The following is a 23,419-nucleotide window of genomic DNA, read 5'->3' as shown; positions in this document are numbered from 1 at the left end:
AAATTCCAAATTCTCTCCGTTTACGCCTATAGTTTATTGGTTGACTGATTGACTCGGGAGTTAATTGGCCAGCGCTGTTCTCAAGAGCCTTCCGGATGATGAAGAGGTGGTGTTAAACTGGAAACGGAAATGTTGTGCTGTATTTTATGAGCTCCTGATGAGTCACTAATCAGTAAGATACGAAAATATTTTTTTTGTTATTATAATTATTTCCTCGCTGAAGTTTCTTGTATTCGTGGAAAAAGAATAAATTAAAAACCATTGGTGGGAAAAACAAAACTCCCTTTCGTTTTTATAGGACAAGATAGCATATCATATCACGCCGATGAGAAATGTTAAGAAAACATATTTAACACCCTTTCCAGAACAGAAGTTTTTGAAATGCATTCACGCAACTTCTCCTGTTCGCTAAACCGTCAAACGTGAAAAGAAATGTACTATACACTTGTAACATTTCAGATACAAGAAAATCGCACCTATTTCTTAAAATATTGCAGTCACTTCCTCCTGGTTTTATACACAAATCTGTCTGGACTTTTATTCTCTGTGTTCAATGAAGCAATGAATGACTAAAGTACAGTCATTCGGAAAAAGATCTTTGCAGGACACAATCGTCCAGAACGTCCCAGTCAATCGGTACTTGAAGGAGACAGGAAGCTTCTTTACCTTACTGTTTTCCATTTTGCCTTCTTTCCCTTCCATATTTCCTGACTCCCCCTCCCACTACCCTCCCACTCGAGTGACCTTATTATCATTCTAAGCTCTGAGCAATGCGACACGATAGCCACGCCCCCCGAGAACCGCCTCTAACTGTACCCCGTCCTTTTGACCAAACCACAAGGTCGGAGCTCCAGCAACCATTAAGCACCTGTCAGTGACCCGAACAGGTAAACCAAATCCCTTCCGCTATCTTCCCGGCGAAGGAAAGCGAGGACTGTGAGAAGGCAGGAAGCGCCTTATGGTCGAGGAACCCCAGCATGTATTAGTGGGCGTGCGGAAGGTAACTCGCTACGCAAGGGGCTGCGGGCGATGGTATGGGGTTGCGGGTTGGGGATGGAGAGGGGGAGCTCAGGCGCAATCAGCGAGACATTTGAGTCAAGAATGTGGAAGTGACTTTCTTTCTCTCAACTCTCGTCGTCGGAAGCGATTACCTGGAAGGAACTGACTTTGGCTATGGAGTTATGAGATAAATTTCCTCTTTTTCCTTTGGTTTTCCATTTTCTTGCTTTCCTCAAAGATAAATTGGCAATGACAGAGGGTTTCCTCGACTCTAGTACCTCGCTCTGGAAAACATTTTTTTTATTAGAGTGACTTCCTTGTCCCCACGTCTCGTCTTCCAATACCATCACAGACAAGAGAACAAAGCTTCATACTTCAGAAACTTCAAATTATGAAATTAGGAGTGAATTATGCACAAAGTTACCATCGACTCCATTTACTTACTGCCTGCTCCAGGAGCAACACAAGCTGACTCTGCCACCTCATCGATAAACTCTTTGTCTTATATCTTTGAAGGTCAAAAGTATCTTTTATTTCTCAGCTTAGGTTATGATGATAAACATACTCGTGAAGGCCTAACTGAGTTAGCAAATATTACAACGGCTGATAGGCGTCACACATTAAAAATCAGTCAGTCATTCATCATTAATGCAATAGTAATAACGTTACATCAATAAGAATAAGAGTTACTTAAATATCCATATTCTAAACTTTTATAACAGCTACTACGTCAAAATTAGATAACTGAAAAATACGGCTGTTCCATTCGGTGGCCTGAACTTTTACACGACTCGATACCACAGAAGCCTTTTGGTTGGAGAAACCCCCTTTACAAGACCCCTTGAATTAGCAGGATACCTTATTTTTCATTCACTGACAATCTTCCTGAGGGACCCGGAAGCCTGACAGTGGCAAAAACGTGGGATGCAGATCTTCAGCTCAGCGAGAGCTGAAACGACTTCCCAAAGAGGCCTTTAGAAACATTCCAACAAATAGACAAAGTAGATAAAGGAGGTGGTAAGGTGAGGAAAGCGTCGATGCAAGACTCGGCACAACAGACAAACTGGGAAAGGATTGCACTCAAGGACCGGAAACACAAACCATCTCACCACGGTCAAGACACGGAGAGGTCCTTACACAGGAGCTAGCTCTCTCTCTCTCTCTCTCTCTCTCTCTCTCTCTCTCTCTCTCTCTCTCTCTCTCTCTCTCTCTCTCTCTCCCCATTCGATTATCTGTCTTCGTCTCTCTCTTGCACAAACACACACACTCAGCATAAGTCTGCTTGCCTGCCTGTCTGTGTTATGCATTTTTGTGTTTTTTATGCATTTGCTTTAACTTTTACATACGTTCTTCAAATTATACTAACATATTACATCCAGATTCTATTGTTATTACAAATACTTCTCACTGGGAAAATATTTCAGTGTTTACATACATCTCAAAAACCACACATTGGTTAATCAGTATGCAAACCCAACCGCGTCTTAAATTATCAGCGATGGAAATGGCCAAGTATGATCTTTTTTTACCAAAATAGTTGGCAGACTCGGCAGGTTACTCGCCAGGTATTTTCTTAAGACACAATTTAGGATAATCACAGGCATTGTGGTGATGAGGTGAGCAAAATGAAGCGTTCCTCCAGCTGTCAGTCCTGTGGTCTCATTTCTCTCTTTCAATTTGTATGCAATTTTCTCAACTAATTGCTGTCACACGGTCGAGGACTGCGCAGATTTTTTTCAAGGAATATCTTTCCTTGCAGAAGCATTTCTTTCTTCAGTGGTGGAAGCAAGTCCCTTTCATTCGGTCTTAGAAACGTTAGTCTTTACAAACCCGCGAACATTTTCTTTTAAGTTACAGAACATTAATTGTAACACTTGGGCTGATATCTTCTTCAGATTTCTTCTATTTCCATTCTTTTTTTTTTTTTTTGAAGCTGAAGCTTATCAGCTCTTGCTGCCTTCTGGGCATCGAAGTCCCATCAGAATGATGGTATCAACTTCGCCGAAGCTGTGAGGAGGCATTCTTTTGAAATTGATCCCTTAATCATTGTCCATCAATTATCAATTATGAACCAGAAACCACACTCGTACACGAGTTGTTGCTGTCGTGTCAATAAAAAGCACAGCCCATTTCGTGGTGGCAGCAACACCCGATTAAAGTTTATAACTTCCCTGATCAGTATTTATGGCAAAAAGCTCTCGATGAAATACGCATCCTTTTCCTCGTGGCAGTGTCCGAAATGGGTACTTCGCCCTGTGATAAAAACTGATGATTTTCTTTTTCATCTCGGTCGATGATTCTCGTCGACTCCGAATTCTTGATCTCCCTTCCTAATCGTTCATTCCCTCGTGTAATTGGCAAATGGGAGGCCTCTGACCTTTGATTGGTCGTTACATTCCTGCTTAGCAATATGAAGAATTACTTCCTGCTATAAAGTACCTCATCTCAATGAAGCACCGATTACAGGACTCGGAATGCGCCCAGGTTCTTGTTGCAAAAGGAAGAAGCTATCTGCCTTGCAAACTCTGCTAACTAGCATGAGGCCCCTGAATGCTTGCACTGAAGAACCTAAGCCGAACAATCAGTGGAAAAACCTTGCAATAAAACAATAGAATTTTCATGTGCTAAAACAAAAGTAAGGCATCCAAAAGAAAAATGGAAAACTGCAGAGACTAAAACGACAAAGATATTTGAAAATAAGAGAACAGCGCCACAGAGCGTTGTCGAAGTCGAGGTGACAGAACGAACGAAATGACCAGAAAACATCTCATAGAATCATTTTCTGGAGTCACTGACATGAACGTTCCCACCATACTGATTCTGGGGGCTGGGGAGGTGGTTTTTTGGAGGGAGGCGTCGGTCACTCCTAGTGCCACCTCCCTCTCCTACACAGTTCTCTTCGCTCTCTCTCTCTCTCTCTCTCTCTCTCTCTCTCTCTCTCTGTCATGTGCACTTTCAACCTAAATGTATACTATCAACTCTCTTTCCCTTACTTTTGCGTAGGCTTTCCCCTCTGAAAATGTGCTATCGAATCTTTCTTGTAAGGAAATTGGTTGATTCAGAATGTGAAATATCTTCTCTCTCTCTCTCTCTCTCTCTCTCTCTCTCTCTCTCTCTCTCTCTCTCTCTCTCTCTCTCTCTCTCTCTCAGCTTTTGCCTCTTCTTCCTTATCCTCACAAAGAATTTATATGCATCGCTTGCTGCGGTTAACTACCAACAGATGGCGCTGATCTAATTTATCCTGTTATAACGAGTGTTTGTCCTTCACACATGGCGACTAACTCATGTTTGTCCTTTAGGAGGCCCTGTCAGAGAGAGAGAGAGAGAGAGAGAGAGAGAGAGAGAGAGAGAGAGAGAGAGAGAGAGAGAGAGAGAGAGAGAGGACGTATAATGAAACTACCTTCACATATTATCCCCTCCGATTCGAGATCTGTAGCAATTCGCTTTTGAACTCCTCTTCCGGGGTATCATCACGAACTCAAAATTGTCTATTTTTAAACTTTCAATCGATCGAGAGGTCAAAGCAGGAGGTCAGCGCGTGACCTCATCAAAAAGAAAACTGCAACAGTCCCTGCGTCACTTCAGAGTCCCAACTCCAACCAGGAACGCGTAAGACTGGGATTGCAAATTGGTTGTGGTCAATTCGATTATCATTTTCGTTAGGACCGATCAGAATTTCTTTGTGCTCCAAAATGTTGTGAGCTGATTTATTTTACTCCGATATTCAAGAAAAAAAAAAAAAATTCTCTCATTACCTTTCCTCCATTATTCTGAGCCGGTCTCATTTGCCTCAGTGACGAAGAGCTACATTTTTTTTTTTAACGTTGTCTTGTTCCCTTGTCTCATTTTCTTCACTGACGAAGAGTTACATCTTTTCAAAAACTGTCTTGTTTCTCATTTGTTTTCGTCTCATTTTCGAAGGCGTTTCCTTTTCATCTGTATGTGACTCATTTCCTTTACTGACGTAGAGGTTAGGTCTTGACAATTTTTGTTTTTCATCTGGCAAAAATTATAAAATTCGCTACATCTTTCCTTGTAATCCGATTCTAATTCGCTTCAATACTTTTTTGATACCTTTGACACCCAGTTTCTCATGTGCTGAAAATTGACAATTATCTTATTTTCACTCCCATTAATATCGTGCTTTTCTCGTAAGTTGATCTGATAAGTTGATCTGATTTACAGTCTTCTAATTATCTCTGCATATATATATATATATATATATATATATATATATATATATATATATATATATATATATATATATATATATATATATATATATATATATATATATATGTATGTGTGTGTGTGTACATACATATACATACACTATCCTTAAAGGATATCCTTGTGATAGTAAAAAAAATAACTCCAAGGATAAAAGTGAAACTAAAGTTACGTTTACGGAGGAAGTATTTAACGCTTTACCGCTTGGCAAGAATGTCGGTTACATGCTCTGCGGGACAGCAGCATATGGAAACGAGAGAGAGAGAGAGAGAGAGAGAGAGAGAGAGAGAGAGAGAGAGAGAGAGAGAGAGAGAACTCATCCCTGATACATGATGCCTTCTTCGTAATGAAGTCGTGCGGTTTGTAAGGAAAAAAAAAAGTAGTTATGGAATGTGCGATAGTTAACACATGGTGTCTATTCTGCTCAGGATGAAAAATATCCTGATTGTTAAAAAGCTCATGGCACGTAGGACTGCAAACGCACGCCCGCCCAGGTAATAACATACGAAAGCTCCTAGCACCTATATAGCTACATGCAAATTACTTAAAGCATTATTTTTCTTGAAAAAGATTAGGCTCTAGTAACCGATTCGCGTAGCGCAGTGGAGATGCGGAACCACTGTCCATATTTTCCTGGTACTTGCTATATTAACAGATTTTTGAAGTTAGTCTGATATCATTATATACTTACAGATGTATCTAAAGTTCTATTTGTCTGAAAGTGCACCACGTATTTTCATATTTTCTAACTTAAATTAAAATATCTGACCAACGAAACGAGAATGCTGTAAAAAGAAAAAAAAAATAAGAAACAATGACTGAGCATCTGGGTTGTTGAGCCTTTTCGCACTACTTCAGTCCAGTACTCCTCACGAAAGATGAGCCGATTCGGATTACGGTGTTCATCCATACACCAGATGCGATGCCAGTCACCAAGTGCTGGACGTGTGAGTGAGGTGACGCCAGACGGAGCAAAGAAGAAGAAAGGCGAAGAGGTGGTGGTTTGGTTTCTTGCTGTAGGAAATGGTAATGGTCAAGGGTTAAAATAAACACTTTGATGTGCCGTTAAAAAAAGTAAAGCTAAAGACGTTTCTCCTTTTAACGTGCCTTTTTTCCCATTTGTATGGGGAAAGCACGATGCCTTCTTTTTGAAGGACTTTGATTTGGCTTTGGGGTAGACTTTGTAGTCTCGATCGGCTGCCCTGCCCTGTCATTGCTTAGACCCCGGTAGCGTATGTACATGTATTGTACCAGTCACCAGCGCCCTTTCTCCCAGCAGCATTGTAAAAATAAAAACATGGGAATTCAGTTTAAAAAATGTAATAAACAGCATGAAAGAGAAAGTGTATAAAGTAAAACTATCAAGTTAAAAAAAAAAAAACCTGCACCTCACAAGAACAGTGCAGTGTGCCCGCAACTGAGTTTGAGGAGTGACCAGAAACAAGTTTGATGATGACGAGGCATGAAAAGCCTTATACTCACAAGATATGGGAAGAGCTGTTCCCCAAATTCAGTTTTATTCGTCCACTAATTCTTTAACGAAGGGTATTTTGGCCGTTAGCTTACAAAAGACATTGTGTCAGTAAAGAGTATGGCGACTGCCAGTCACCGTTGATGGGACCTGAAAACCAACACAGTCAACCCTAAACGAAACACTTCTCGGTTACTGGTCTAGGAAACGAGCGCCCAGCTATGAAGTGTTATAACGTCTATTTTGACGAGACCTGGTAGGATTCGTTTAAGAGGAGAGACCAAACGCTCGTGGAAATAATAGTTTTTAAACAAAAGTTTTGCCATGTATGGATAAAAAAAAGCCCCTTCATGGGTACAAAATTACACCACTCTTATTATGAGCTTGAATGAACGTAGGGGAGCGCATATGCTCTCTAGCGTAGGTGAAGGCGACATTTGTCTGTTCTTAATAATATATATAATAATTTATAAGCATTCTCATGAAAGCCAGTGCCTTTCTTATCCAATATTATGAGGGAAAATAACTTTGCATGCCAGAATCTTCTGTGCATGCGTGCATGTCTGAGTGACGAGATTCCGTGAAAGCATTCCAGTGCAGTATTTGTTCTTCTCGGCATAAAAACTGACTAAAATACAAAAAAATCAGTGTCTTTGTCCTTTTCATGGCCAGCTCATATTGCCTGGCGTTTCGGTGGCTTCCTCGTAATGTTTAAAGCTTTGTTTTTTTTTTTCTGTTTCTCTAAATGTCTTCCTCCTGCACGCACACAGTTTCTCTCCCATTCAGCTCCAGTCTTAATCTTCCTGTTTTGAATCTCCGAGGTGCTTTTGACGGTAATGTCATGCGTAATCGAACATAAATCAGTCTCCAGACAGTAATCACATTCCCAAATGACCTGTCACTCGTGTTTGAGAAGAAGAAAAATCGCGATTTCTAGCCGATTTACGCCGAGCTCAACACAAAAGATTCATGCACACTCCCCAGTGCTCACAAGGTTACCAGATCTCGTGGGATTACTGACTTTTCCTGACGTCTTTGTTACCCAGACAAATGTCGTGATGCTTCTCAGCTCCTTTTTCAGTTCAGTTCTGTTGTTTTTAGTTGCGACGCTTTCAACCTCAAGTTTGAATTCAGTTTCTTTCTCGTTCTAGATGTAATTGTTTTATTACATGACTTAAAAAGATTTTGAAATTTTTAATGCGCTGAACACGGCATTGTCACCCGACAAGCTGAATTATCCTCAGGCAAAAAGAGTTTAGAAGGCAAAAAAGAACGAGATTTGCAGGAAAGATAATGATTTCTCGTCGGGCATGAGAGGGCATCGAAGGTTCGGTTATTTTCACTTCATTGAATCGAATTCTCATATCCAAGACGATGTTTCTTTAGACCCTGACATAACTCTTCTCTCTCTCTCTCTGGTCACATCTTTGCAATAAAGGATCCTTCAACTCCAATTGATATATTTCTTCTCGTTTGCTTGTGTCTCTCCATTTCACTCCAGCTAATTTTTCGTGCTGAAGTTACGCAAGTATATTTCGTTGTTTCATTTTCTCTAAAAAAAATGGCTAGCTCTCTTGTTTTTAAATTCAAGTTACTTCCTTAACCTGACAGCTTTAGACTAAGCGTAGACACCTCACGAGCAATGTATTTCGAATGTCATCAGCGCTTTATTAGCGAACGAAAAATCATACCACTCTAACTCCAAACATGGTCTGAGAGACGCATCAAGAAATGCAAAGGTGTAATTATGATATGTAATTATCATATTTTTTGCAGTAGCAGTAATTAACTTTTAACGATCCCCTGTACATGATCTCGAAAACCCAATGATTCACTACGTGATCGTAATCCAGTGCTTAACGACCTTTCTTTCTGATAACCTTATGAGGAACAGGTCATTAAGTATTTGGACAAGTGGAGAAAATGAGCATCATTGTTATTATTGAAATGCAGCGATATTAAACTTCAAATCCCCATAAAGCAGCCAAAGAGATACAAAAGATAGAGAAGAAAAAAATGCGCCGAAGTTTCTTCGGCTCAGTCGAGTCTTCTGCACTGCGTATGAAACTGTATGAAACTCTCAGCCACGGCCCATGAAACTCTCAGCCGCGGTCCATGAAACTTTCAGCCACGGCCCGGTAGTGGCCTGTGTTGTTGGCACCTATAGCGGTGCCAGACGCACGATCATGGCTAACTTTAACCTTAAATAAAATAAAAACTACAGAGGCTAGAGGGCTGCAATTTGGTATGTTTGTTGATTGGAGTGTGGATGATCAACATAACAATTTGCAGCCCTCTAGCCTCATTAGCTTTTAAGATCTGAGGGCGGACAGAAGAAGTGAGAACGGACAGACAAAATATTAGTAGCCTAATAGCCATCTCAATAGTTTTCTTTTACAGAAATCTAAAAGGGAGGGACAGTTGGAGATAAATCATATAACTGCACATATCAGCACCGTTGCTGTTTATAAATATCTAACAGAATCACGTAGTAGCTTTTTAGCCTCGCTTAAATTCATGCTAAATCTGGAACCAACCAATCACCACGCTCCTCACCAACCTTTCGACGAGCACCTTTTCAACACAGCATCATTATCAAAAATAATTTCCTCAATTCTTCTTCTCTATTGTTTTTGATCGTACTTGCTATTCAAGATCCTTATAAACAAAGATTTGTTTTGCAAAACTAACAACTACAGTCGATTTTGTTATGCATGTTCTTAAAGTCTTCGTTGATAACTCTGTCATACCCGCTATGAAACAACATCCAAAACTCGCATTCTTTATCAACCTAACAAATACAGATTACTACAAAACAGCTTTTTATGTTATCAGTAAGAAATATTTCCAAACCTCTCCGGTAATAATATCCTTTTTTATGTTTCTTGCTGATATTCGTTTTGACAATCGAATTATTTGCCAAGCTACTTATAGCAAATTAATCAAGAAGTAGTGTTTACCAATATAAATATTTTTTTAAATGTGTATCTAACAAAGCCTTCAAGAAAGTTTTTACCAGTATTACCAGTAACAATACTGATAGTGGTAAAAAAAAAATTTTTTTTAATGCTTTACAACATATGGACCAACGACCAAATTAGCAACTAAAAATCAGTTCGAAATAGCATTGAATCATGTCAAAGAGTATTCACGAACCTCCTGTTCGTTATTGCATTTCCAGCCTTCATGAACAAAACCCCTTGAAAAATGTGCTCCGTCATTAATCATTTGAATCACTGTCTTCCGCAGGTGTGTATGCTAGTAGTCGTAAAGATGTTGCCCTTCAGAGTAGCACCGTACCTAGCTGTCCTCCTCGTGGGCGTTCTGACGGCAGCCCTGGCTCAAGAGACTGATTTACCGCAGCCCGTCACGGCAGGACCTCCGGTTTTCGATCTCGGGTTCGAGTCCACGAACCCCCAACTGGGATGTCCATCGGATAAGGTTAGTTTGCTGACTAGTTTTGCAGTTTTTTTTTTTTTTTTTTTTTTTCTACTTGCCTATTTCACCATCAGAATATGTGATATTCCGGAGCAGTGCCGTTTTTGTTAATATTTTCTTTAGCTTCTGGCCCTCTTATACTCACAATTCTTAAATTTATATCCATGAACGTCTAACCGAGGGCCATTATCAATTTAATAATATGAATGGTCAAAATTAAATGATTTATTTAGGATGCTTTGGTAACGTGATCTAAAACAATAAAAAGGACTCCACAGATAACGTTTTAAGAGATTACATTTATATGAAAATAAAATTAAATAATGTAGGAAAATTTAATCACTACAGCCGCCAATAGCAAAATCAGCTGTAAGCGACGCACAGTCATAAAACCTCTCCACTTTTGCGTCGCAGGTCTCCTTTGAACTTGTGACCGGGTTTGTTTACTCAGCGCCCGCGGACATGCTCGACTCCCAACCGGGCACGCTCATGCTGACGGACTGCATCGACATGTGCAGGAAAAACTCCTCTTGTATGGCGGTCAACTACGAGACCGGACTTTGCGTCCTCTTCTCGTCGAATGCTGACATGTATCCTGGTAAGTACTGCAGTAGTTTGATGAGCTAATGAATGTAAGGTTTAGGAACGGAGTATATTTCACAAATAGTTCCCAGACGGAGACTCCACATCTGAGAGAAGATGTGATATCTTGAAACCCCTTGTGAATAATTATACATACATATATATATATATATATATATATATATATATATATATATATATATATATATATATATATATATATATATATATATATATATTTATATATATATTGTATATAATATATATATATATATATATATATATATATATATATATATATATATATATATATATATAGTTTATATATATATATATAAATTTATATATTGTATGCGCAGTTCGATACTGAGCTGAAGTAGTTATTGGAAGCTTTAGAGCTGCTCCCATCTAAAGCTCTTTGGATGACTGGACCATGCGTTCTCTCTTTCTCGAATGCTGACGTGTATCCCAGTATGTACTGCGGTAGTTATTGGTAATTAAAACACGTCTCGACCGTAATTTCATGCCTAATTACCTGTTTTGTTCAGTGACGTCCTCTTTTCGCTTTCTCGTTAGTGCCATGCAATTAGTTCTGAGATGAGGCATCATGTGTCAGGTGATAATTAGTCACTGTTTTGCCTCACCCAGAATTTTGAAGGGAGATTGATTTATTTACAGCCACGCATTAATACTTAGAGTCTTGGGCCTCATTGTGGCCCATCGTAAACAAAGCTTTACTGCTATTTTCAAACGCGTTGGTCGAATTACTATATTATTACAACAGCAAGGATCATTATCGCGATAAATGAGAAACTTACTTATAAGTTAATGTATTAAAAATATATGGATATTGACGTGAAACTGGGAAATATTTATGGGAAAAGAAACTCGCGTGTCTAAAAAGGCTACAGATAAAACGAAAATGTTTCCCATGATGGTCTTAGCGCAGCTTTCAAACAAAAGTCTCTAAATTCCACAGAAAAGTTACATTTCTCTATTAACAGTGACATGCCTACGTCTGGGATTGCTATACGACAATGGAAGTTTTAACTTACTGTTAAGGGAAGAAGGTGCCGTGATATTCTGCCTCTAGAACCAGAATTTGCTGACATTAAGAAATTAAGAAAACTGAAACGATGATAACAAGCGACAAACAACGTCCAAAATAATGACGTAAAGTTGTTGCATCATAACTTATATTCTCATTTTAGAGATATACAACTAATTAAAAGAGAGAGAGAGAGAGAGAGAGAGAGAGAGAGAGAGAGAGAGAGAGGTGAGGTGGGTACTCTAGCTCCCATACCACTGATAAAAAATAAAACATGGCGTTGCTTAGGCATCAGAAAATCCCTGTTGGCATCAACTTAAAAAATATTGTCGCAAAAATTAACTGACTACACTTAACCTGAGTCCTCTTTACCTCTCCAGTACTTCCATTCAGGTTTTCGTGCAGTTTTTATTATCTTCCCACACACGGCTGACATATATCTTGAGGCCGTCTGGGAACGCTAAACAAATACAGATGACGCCCGTCTCAGTCAGTCTCTCTCTCTCTCTCTCTCTCTCTCTCTCTCTCTTCTACCACTTACCATTCACATGAAATGCCAATCCATAGATGGTGGCATTTACTTTAGCCATACGAACTAGGTCAGAGTGGGTGGCCTCTTAAGAATGTTAACTCTCCTCTCGACCAGCAACCAAATTGTCACGAGAGGAACTCATTATGCCACTTCTCATACGCAATCATGTGTAATTAAATCCAGGTCTTGGAAAGGCCGGGGTGACGATCTTTGGGCTTGCGAACGTCTTTCGCGTTAAAAAGATGGAATGGCAACGGCAGAAAAACATGATGGAGAGAGAGAGAGAGAGAGAGAGAGAGAGAGAGAATGAATCCCAGTTATGCAACCGCCGGTGCATGAAGCCTACATTCGTGTTAAGTGACTTCAACGGCGATTGGTTAAATGTAGGTAGAAGGGTCAACACATGAGTGTGTGTATGTGTATAGAAGATGGAGGGGTGGAGGCGGGGGTGGGTAGGGTGTCTTGGCCCGGGGAGGGAAGTTGGCTACTGCCCAAGCACGTGAGCAAAGACAGACAACCGTTGTGGACATAATTGGTACGACGCATGCTGCACTGAGGTGTGAATTTGGCCGATTCGTTGCCCAAGGAAAGAAGGGAGGCGTAATTCGGTTGGACAAGTGCAAACACTTAACACTTTCAGAGTCAATCACACCTGTGGTCAATACCGTTTCTCAATCGTTTGGTTTCCATTTAGGACTCAGTCACGGCGCTTTTCAGGGCTACTTTTGCCGGCTGGTGGTAGTGGTGTTCCTTTCTTTCAGGTCTTGGCCCTTAGTCGATTTTTTTTTTTTAAACTTTGTCTTGGGCATAGGGATTTAACAAATTGTTCAGTGAGTTTATCATAAAATATTTTTCCGACATTTGTGAAAAACTTCTAGAAATGGATTTAAATTGCTAGTCTAATATTCGTCTCATCACTAATTCACACTACAGAAATTTGAGACCACCTCAAGAAGGCGGAATTTCAAAATAAAACTACCAACGCTCTTGAGCTTATCATAAAATATTTTTCCGACATTTGTGAAAAACTTCTAGAAATAGATTTAAATTACCAGTCTAATATTCGTCTCATCACTAATTCACAATACAGAAAATTGAGACCACCTCAAGAAGGCGGAATTTCAAAATAAAACTACCAACGCTCTTGATCTTATCATAACATATTTTTCCGACGTTTGTGAAAAACTTCAAGAAATGGATTTAAATTGCCAGTCTAATATTCGTCTCATCACTAATTCACAATACAGAAAATTGAGACCACCTCAGAAGGCGGGATTTCAAACTAAAACTACCAACCCTCGACTCCTAACACCTTTAGATGATGATAACTTGAGAAACCCTTACCAAAGAATGATCAAAATGAGCGTTCCCGTTGATTAAATGTCATACAATGTAGATAAAGCGTCATCATATCTGAAGACGCCTGAGACAGTAGTCTCTCTGACCTTCCACAATGAGGGCTGCTTGCCAAGAGGTTACGCTTTCCTGCAAGATTCTCACAGTTTAATGTATTCTACCTGCTAACCTTCGTCACATTTATGTTCGAAATTCACTTGCATAAGTAGGTTAACAGATAAATTCTTGCCAGTAGAATTTGTATATAAAAATAAATAAATTGCATATATATATATATATATATATATATATATATATATATATATATATATATATATATATAATATATATATATGTGTGTGTGTGTGTGTTTTACATATGTACATATGTCGAATTTACATTCAGCTTTTGCATTTGCCTGAGAATATTTATAAAAACATTTGAGAGCAACGAAGGTTGTACATAACCAGTACCAATTAATCATGGTTTGAAGCATTTCATGTCTTGATGAAGGGTGGGTATTGTGGATAACACATGCCATCAATTATCAGTTTTCAAATAAAATGACCAGGGAAAAAGAAATGACACTAAAAAAATCTTCCCAGTGAAAATCCCCATTCCAACAACAACCGGTATCTTTACTCAACCTCAAACTACCGTAACAATTAGGCTGCCAAGCTTCAAGGGCTAAACACAAAAATCCTTAATTTGTCCTCGATATCTGTGTTACACTTTAACCAATGTAATTAATCAACTCAGCAGTGATGAAAAGGGCTCAAAGGAAATGAGGTTTCAGTTCAATAAGCTCGGAGATTTATTTCACGAAGCCGGAGAGGAAGGAAATGCTTAAGTATCCGCCCGAGTGACATTCGCCAAAGAAAACGGAAAGAAAATCAGCTTGGCCGTACCGGTTGCCTGTTTGTCTCTTGTTGTCTGCACTACCTCCTGGACGTTCGCAATGGTTGGCTAATTGTGTTCAATTCAACTTCGTTACCCAAGTGATACTTTATTGCCGCCGCCGTTTCTTCTGCGGATTCTTTTGCCATGGGAAAGTTGCGTTTTTGCAGAAACCAAAATAATTCCGTCTGAGATCCAGTTGGACCGCAACGCTGAGATGCTTACAGTCTGTGCTTTGGCGTCAACAAACGATGGCACTCATCGTGTTTTGTACAGCGGAGAAAAATGTACTGCAGTATCGATCTAGACATTAACTGAATCATTCCCAGCATCTCTCAAATAATTCAGTTCCGTCCATTTTCTCAAACAATCGTCCCGTTATACTGAGTTGCTCATCTGGCGCTCTCATTTCTACCTAACCTTAAAGAAACCGAAAGATGGCTCACCTTTCCTTCACGAACAATCCACCTAATATTACTTTACCTTTTTCCCCCCTAATCTAATCAGGCAATCATGCCCCAGTCCCAATAATATAATGACATAAGATTCGCTGTAATGATTCTACCCGCATCTTATAATGTAAGTATCACCCTCTCATTAGCAAAATGGCAGAAATCGTCTCCCGGGACGTGTATATGATTAAAGGAGGTCTCCCTCCGGAGAGCCTATAATCACACTCTTGGTCTGATGAAGATAACTAATCATTCTCGCCATCTCTCGCCAATGACATCCGTACAGCCAGACGGAACAGGGTCGTTTTTCCATTGCGTCACATCCCGTTTTTACATGCAATTCCCTTTTTTTTTTTTTTTTTGGATGTTAGTGACGAGGTGTCCCGTTGCTCGTGCGACGTCGGGAAGCTCAAGGAAGAAGCGTTAATTCTAATATTTTTATCTTCCAGAGGTCCTCCCGAATTCTTGTTGGATAATCAGGCGGTAGGAGAGGTCATTCAGTGATGGAAGGTTCCGTAATATCTGTCTTTAGGGACACAAATTACCGAACGGTTTAGAATGTTTGCAGTTAAGATAAAAAAAAAAAAAAAATTAATAACCCCGGTTTCCTCGTCCAACATATTCTTGGATTTTCTCAGATGATTTGGAATATTCGAATGTGTTTTTACAAGATTTACGTATTGAAATACTGACACAACTGCTCCGTTTTTTGTCTTGACACATGAAAAATGTGTAGAGTAACTGAATAAGTAACAAAACAAATAATCTGTCATAAGAAAAGTTGACGCATGATAGATGGGTCAAATAAAATTGAAGACTCCCTTTCCTTCCGTGACGAAACCAACGGGTGATTGTGTCTATTGATCTAAAAGTGTTTTCTTTAAATGTCACCAGGAAATTCTGTGCATTAGCCAATGCTGCTAAAATACTTACAGACTCTAACCGGGTATAGAGTGGCTTTAATTGAAAACATGACCGAAACATAGAAAACCAAGAGCATATAGTAAATATATAGAAATTAATTTTAAAGAAGTCAAAATTATCGACCTCGTTTCTTAGTTTCGTGGTTTCCTTCAAAAACAGAGGTGTTCAGCTCAAGGAACATATCAGATTTGGATTACTTAACACCGTACATACTTTTACTGGTAAAAAAAATGGTTGGTGTGCATTGGTGCCGTGAATCTGTAAAAAAAAAAAAAAATCAGTTCACTATGGCAATAAAAAAAAAAAAAACAAATGGGTGGTGATCATTGCTACTGTGGAGCAGTTAAAAAAGTCAGTTTACTACGGCAATATAAAAAAAAAATCAATTCTAGCGGCGATTTCAATGCTCAGTGGAAAGGAATCTTATGTCGGCACGGTGCAGTCATGAAGAATGATAAATTACCCAGTATGTCGTAACGGTTAAGCCTGCGTGAAAATCTGCGCAGACGATTGGGATACGGGAAACTGTTATGATCTCCGAAATTTCAGGTGATGGATAAAAGCTTTACGCAGTTAAATCTTAAAACGAAACCTGATATTAAAGGTATCATGTTAAAGCTTGATTTATACGCAGATATATACAGTATATATAATATATATATATATATATATATATATATATATATATATATATATATATATATATATATATATATATATGTTTGTGTAAAATGAAGACAGAAAAGAGATAAAAAAGAACTGTTACTCTTTAAAGTTAAATCTACAGTAGATAGAAATGGAAAAAAAAAGTATAAGATGTACAGGAATTATTCCGGTGCTTTGTTAGTTCTAAAGCAATCTTAGTTTTGTAGTCTACTGCAAAATGTGATATACAGTTTCTCATGCCTGTATATCTGCGACACTCAAACCAGTCTTAGATGGTTATCATACATTTATCCTTTTCCTTTACAAGATAAAAATCTTTCCACTTGTCGAGCCCAGATAAAATAGAGACTAAAAACTACGTAATTCTGTAAGCATTAAGATTAAAGTTCTGGCGTTACTGCCTCAAGCATTTCGTAATGGCCAACTTCCCCAGCAGTAATAGTGTCATAAACAATCCGGTGTTCCAAATCACCTGAAAATTACTCGGCCACATCCCTCCCGGGATTATTATCCTTGCAAGGTAAACAATCAACTGCAGAGAAAGAAAATACAATCTCCCCACCACCACCCCCACCTCAAAAAATTGAAAGAAAGAAAGAATCCTGAAAAACAAAACTGAGAACTCCTTTTGTTCTTGTCTTTTTCCCCCCTCCAGGCGCACTGACATCTTCCCAGTTTCCGGTCTTTACGCTCTACGTGCAGAAAAACTGCCTGAGGAATGCGCCCTCCTGCGACCGCGCATGGAGCTTCGAACGAGTCATGGGATTCGAACTGAGCGGATTCACCAAGAAGAGGAGGCGGGTCTCCAACAGGGAGGAATGCCAGGCACTCTGCTTGAGCGAGAGCGAGTTCCCCTGCAGGTAAGTTGTCTATTTTTTTCTTTTTCCTCTCTCTGTTTGTTAATGGGTAATTCTAATTTTCTTTTCCTGTGTAGGGATGCTCACAGCTAGAAATTTTGGCTATCATGATTTGCTTGATGGAAATTTGTCTATAAAGCCAAGCACTGGGGCATTTTCAACCATTCAGTGAAAAGAGGGGGCTGGAGTGGTTAGACAGGAAGATGGAAGAAAGGAAGTGAAAATAGAGGTGAAGTGTAAGTCTGAACAGTGGGTGCAGCTAGGGACACTTAAAACAACCTTTAGTTATCTGTGGTGCATCACTACATTGTGGTCGAAAATGGTGAGTAAAAAAGCCACAATAATGAAATTGATAAACTGTATTTTTCAAGATACAAAAAGAGGACCGTTGCGCAAACGGTCGAAAGCTCCCTTGTTTTTTATCCTTTTTTGTATTTTTTTGTATCTTGAAAAATAAAATTTTGTCAATTACATTATTGTGGTTTTTTTTTTTACTCAACCTTTAGTTATGCCTGCAGTGCATCACGTGAGGTGCACTGACGACCCCACCCCCTACGGGATAGCAATCATCGTGATTTTCTAAATACTGTAGTATATTGCCTGTGAGAGAATGCAAGTTCCCCTGTCGGTAAGGTGCCTCTACTTTTCTTACCATGACCTACCATCATTGAAATTTTATTCTCTTGTGTAGAGTAACTACGCACTTCTTATCAACTGATACAGTGATTTTCATTTCTAATACTTTCAAAATGCCGTAGAATATTTCACGTGAGCACAAGCGAGTTAGTCAGTCAGTAGCAGGTATCTCTTCTCCAGTTCTTTATGACCTCCTATCAGTAACTCTTGTGACGAGCAGGTTCTTCATGCATTTGTGCTATACGCTAACGCAGCAACGCTCAGTTTTGCTGTGGCTAATGTCAAGGGGGGCCATTGAAAGAAAGATATTTTATGTGAAGACTGACATTCCCCGAGAAATTTTCTTAAATCACTTTTGTAATCTAGCTCTAACCCCGAAGATTGTTTGCAGTGCTCCCAACTATCCAACCATTTACTTATTTTTCCACCCATGCATAAATTCGCTTTCGTATATATATTTATATATGACAGAAACAAGTGTGTGTGTGTGTGGGGCTGTGTATCTTTCTAAAGACGAGCTCGGGAAAATACGCAGAGAAGGTCAGAAAGACAGGTGGCAGCCTTCAAGTCCTTGCCAGGGGCCAGGCACGTACCGTTGTAGCTGTAATCTTAATTGGAATCTTTGGCTGTGCCCGAGTATCAGTAATTTTTTTGCGACAAATTTGAAGTCTCCAACACTAGGAATTTACACCTCGTCTGAAAGTGATCTTCATCGGGTTAATCGGTTGCTGTGGGACTTTCCAAGTAAAAAAAAAAAAAAAAATGCTGTCGATCGATGTCATGGGATTTCAAAGAAATTAAAACCGTGCAGATGTACTCAGTATGGGTGGGTATCTGGGGTTTGACTTCAATCTTTTTCGCTGGTGGGAGATTTTAGAAGCTAAATATTCATTAATCACAGTGAAATTATGTCTGTTAATGTTTTGTAACAGCAATCTCTTGACATTTCTGGAATTAAAACGAGCCATGGAACAACTGACGTTAATGTAATATTTTTAACAAGAACTGATATAATTTTTCATTTACTGGAATTAAAGTAACTCCTCTGACCGACCGTGATTGGAGCAATCTCTTGATACAGCAATCCTCTGACCTAATAAAATTAATCTTAGTCTTCCAATTTAATAGGATTATAGTAATCTGTTAGTAAAATTAAATTAATCTATTGGCACAGCACTTTGGCCTGTTGGATTTAAAGTAGGCTAAGTATCTAGCTTAAAAGAATTCTAAGGAAGCGTTGCACCGGAGTTTTTGGGATGAAGAAAACAGACTGTTGGCTGAGTGACAGGTTCTTAGCTAGCGGGCGCAAAGGCCAGGTACACTGACACAGCCAAAAGATCCTAATTATGAGAGAGTGGGTTCTGTTAGAGGTGAAACTGGGTCTAGCGAGTAAAAACTGCGGAATCCTACGAAGGCAGGCCTCCCTAGGGCTTCGCTGCCAAGGTCTTTAGACCTTGTCTAATACCGCCATGGAACTGAATTCCAACCATTTCTCTGGGTATGTTTGCTGAAATAGCATCGTGGGAAGATATGCTAGACCAATTGCGTGCAAGTGTTTAAATTATCTAAACAAGAAACAAAAGCCTGACGAGAGATGCAATAAAAAATATTAAATAATTCATTTTGATGAACGTGTACATTATTTTGCAGTTCACATGAGAAAATGAACAGAATCCATCTAATAATCTGGAGGTAAATATGACTATCCGTAGAGATCTCCTGGGAAAATTTTTAAAATTTTTAATCCGTTTACGAAGTATTACTAGAATTATCATAGTTACATAAAGAGTATAATAGTTCTTGAAGTAACCCGAGAATGTTAGGAGTATTCCTGAATAAACTTCAGAAATATGTTCAGATATCTCCAAGTGATGCAGCAATGCAAACAGGATTCTCAAAGTGAACTGGGAAATGTTTACAGAATTTTGAACTAACTTGGAGCACACGGACAGAATATTGGAGGTTATTTGGTGAATATGTAATGAACTGTTCAAGTGAAGTTAGAATTATGTATACACTGATTCAAGTGAATTTAGGATTATGTATACATTGGTTCAAGTGAATATGGGAATGCGTACAGAATTCTGGAACTAGCTTGCTGGATATTTAAAAAAAAAAACTGTGGAAGTTACTCAGTAAATTCCTTTCGCTAAGTGTGTAAACTACTAATCTAAATAACCTGCTGTAAATAACAATATTCCGTTGGAGTTATATCAACATATTTCAAAATCAAGACCAAGCAGTAGGTAGCAGTTAAGTCTCTCTCTCTCTCTCTCTCTCTCTCTCTCTCTCTCTCTCTCTCTCTCTCTCTCTCTCTCTCTCTCTCTCTCTCTCTCTTATCAGAGGGGTCAGCGTAACTCACCAGCTCACCAGAGCAACAAAAGACGCCTTTGTGCAAAAGAGCTCGCTGTAACCATGTCAACATTATTCATTATCTCTCTCTCTCTCTCTCTCTCTCTCTCTCTCTCGCTCTCTCTCTCATCCGGGTTTTCAACTCTTCTTTGTTTTTGAAGCTCTGCTCAAGCTAATATCCTCCCTTGGGTAGGAAAGAAAATTCTTGCTTTCACATTATATGCAGACATCTAAGTCAAGTCAGTTGTAATCCTTTAAAGTAAAGGCAGAAAATTTTGTGCACCAGTGTTCAACTTTCCTCAGTTATATATATATATATATATATATATATATATATATATATATATATATATATATATATATATATATATATATATATATATATATATATATATATATATAAAAAACAGTTTTCCACAATACTGAGCGGTTCTTTGAGATAAACACATGGGGTATTGCCAGGTTCATATTTAAACTTCCTAACCCTTGTCTGGGTCGTGTATATGAGAGAGAGAGAGAGAGAGAGAGAGAGAGAGAAGAAGAGAGAATATGACACATGGCTAGTTTATTTGTTACTGAAGCTACGAGCAAAGAATGTTGGCTTACACAGGCCTTAAAACTGAAGTGATAAACACCTCTCTCTCTCTCTCTCTCTCTCTCTCTCTCTTCTTTTGGCATGTCTATCATAACATACTCGATGTATATCTCGAGAACGTGCACCCTCGTATCTCCCTCTCTCTCTCTCTCTCTCTCTTTCACGGATAGGCGGCTCTCAACTTCCTGTTACAGGGACGGTTTCCTCAAACGCGTTAATAAGCGACAACCCGATCGGTCGGTGGGCGTCCCCGTTACTTCTCTCCGCTGCTACCGCAAAGCGCTTCCGTTTTCAATCGAAGGAAATTCGTGTGTTCGTGTCTGTCCGTCTGCGGGGAATTCTGAGGAGAATTGCCAGAGTTTTGATGAATCGGCAATTCTTATGAGTTATCTTGGACTCATTACGGCAAATTTATCTGAGTATTTTTGGGGGGGAGGCTTTTTTTTTTTTTAAATTATTGGTTTGGTTCCAAGATTTAGTGAGAAGAATTGCTATTTTTTTCTTTCGTAATATTATGTCTGTTGGCTGCGGTGAATTTCCCCGAAATTTTGTGCAATATATTTGAACACAGAGTTTTCATATAACTGTAGATCATCTCTTTGAGTACTGCAGACAAATTGAATTTCTCCTGTTTATTACAAAATTTCTATCTGCGCAACGATAAATCTCGGTTATAACTTGCCATCAAGACCTTTAGTAAGAAAGCCTGAAATAGAAATGACGTATTTTTCCTTTAGAAAGGGTCTCTGAATATGCAGAAAGGATAAATACGGCATAAGAGCATGAACAGAGAAGTGTTAAAGGAAGGCTGGGTGGAAAAATGCAATTCACACTAATGCAAAAAATTGAAAGTTGAAGAATGTGTCAGCATAACGGAAGACTCCCTAAGAGGAATGGAAACAGGGAGGAGGTGAGGAAAGGCGTGGTGAACATATAAGGGAAGGAAGAAAGAGGAGAACATGACGAAGGGAAAACGAGAGAGAGAGAGAGAGAGAGAGAGAGAGAGAGAGAGAGAGAGAGAGAGAGAGAGAGAGAGAGAGAGAGGACTTTGCACCATGTTTAGTCTCGAGTGAAATGTTCCCACTATCAAAAAAAACGTTCGGTCTGTGATGGCCGGGAAAAACGGGACATTCTTTCCCACACACAAACACACGCAGGAGATGTCACCTGAAGGCGCGTTTGCGCGCGCACTTGTGTACTTGAGTGTCCGCACAGGTGTCACTAAGTCTCTGAGTGTTATCAAAACTGTACAAAAAAGAAAAAAAAACCACATGTCCGCATTCATAACGCAACACGTTATTGTTGGAAAACGGAGTTATCCAGCCTACAATAACCAGAATTTTTGTAGAGCGTTGGGAATTTGCGAGCGTGACGTACCACGAATTTTACTACCGCTTGTTCTCGTGATCAAATCGAATTTCGAGTTGAAGATCATTTTTTGTTGTTGGACTATCATGAGAAATAATGCGTGGCTAAACGTATCACACCAGGTCACGAAACAACTGCGACCAAAGGAAAAAACTATGGGATTTCAAACTCTTATATTAACACAAGGATGCTGGTCTTGTTTCCTAGGAGCCAAGCCTCTTTGGAATATCAAAATAAATCGCCTGTAATAAAAACACTGTAGATGAAGTCAAAGGAAAAATTACGTAGAATAAAGGGCAAAGCTGAAGATGTACTTTTGAAAGATTATTCATTTGTTGCACTGCCATTGCTGCTCGGTTCTTAAAATAAAAGAAAAATACATTAATGACACAGAAGCTGATAAGGCTTGGTCATTCGTAAATGTGAAACTTCATGTCACTGGTTCAGATCAGATTGATGATATTATCCTTTTTAACATAAAGGATGAAACTAGGACCCTTTTAAACTATCAAATGACCGAGAAATTATCAGAACCAGTCGAACGTGAGAAACAATATAAGGAGAGGAAAAAAAATTGACAGGAAGCACGTTCTTTCAATTTGTGTGTCAGTGTGTATTCTCGCCCCTACGTCGTCGAAAGACAACAGCTCGCCGTCCCAACCCGTTATGACCTTCCGTAAACAGTCATTTTCCTGGTCGCCAGATCGAGGAGTTACTGGCGTACACCCACGTGAAAGTCAAGGGGTGTTGTATAAAACAACGGGGAATGTAGCTTTGCACTCCCACAGACCCAGAGCCCCTCACCCAACCTCTCTCTCTCTCTCTCTCTCTCTCTCTCTCTCTCTCTCTCTCTCTCTCAGTGAATAGCAATTTTCTTCGTTACGAGAGTCAGGAGTCATGGACGAACACCCACAGGAACTATCATGGAAAATGTAGCTTGGTGCTTATACGGATCATTCCTCTCTCTCTCTCTCTCTCTCTCTCTCTCTCTCTCTCTCTCTCTCAGTAAATAGCAATTTTCTTCGTTACGAGAGTCA

General features: G+C 39.3%; 1 protein-coding gene across 1 annotated transcript in view; it reads left to right on the top strand.

Annotated features, from left to right (window-relative positions):
* The window catches only part of LOC136847719 (uncharacterized), a 40,817-nt gene that overhangs the window by 6,020 nt on the left and 11,378 nt on the right, over positions 1–23,419 (top strand). Inside the window, exons 2-4 of the mRNA XM_067119581.1 lie at positions 9,950–10,141; positions 10,553–10,736; positions 17,230–17,434. Coding sequence (XP_066975682.1) covers positions 9,956–10,141; positions 10,553–10,736; positions 17,230–17,434 — 575 coding nt within the window. The 5' untranslated portion in view covers positions 9,950–9,955. The remainder of the gene's footprint in view (positions 1–9,949; positions 10,142–10,552; positions 10,737–17,229; positions 17,435–23,419) is intronic.

The sequence above is a fragment of the Macrobrachium rosenbergii genome, chromosome 17, assembly GCF_040412425.1.
Source record: "Macrobrachium rosenbergii isolate ZJJX-2024 chromosome 17, ASM4041242v1, whole genome shotgun sequence".
Classification (NCBI taxonomy): Eukaryota; Metazoa; Arthropoda; class Malacostraca; order Decapoda; family Palaemonidae; genus Macrobrachium; species Macrobrachium rosenbergii.
Note: the sequence above shows the minus strand (reverse complement) of the source record. Positions and strands in the feature narration are given on the sequence as shown.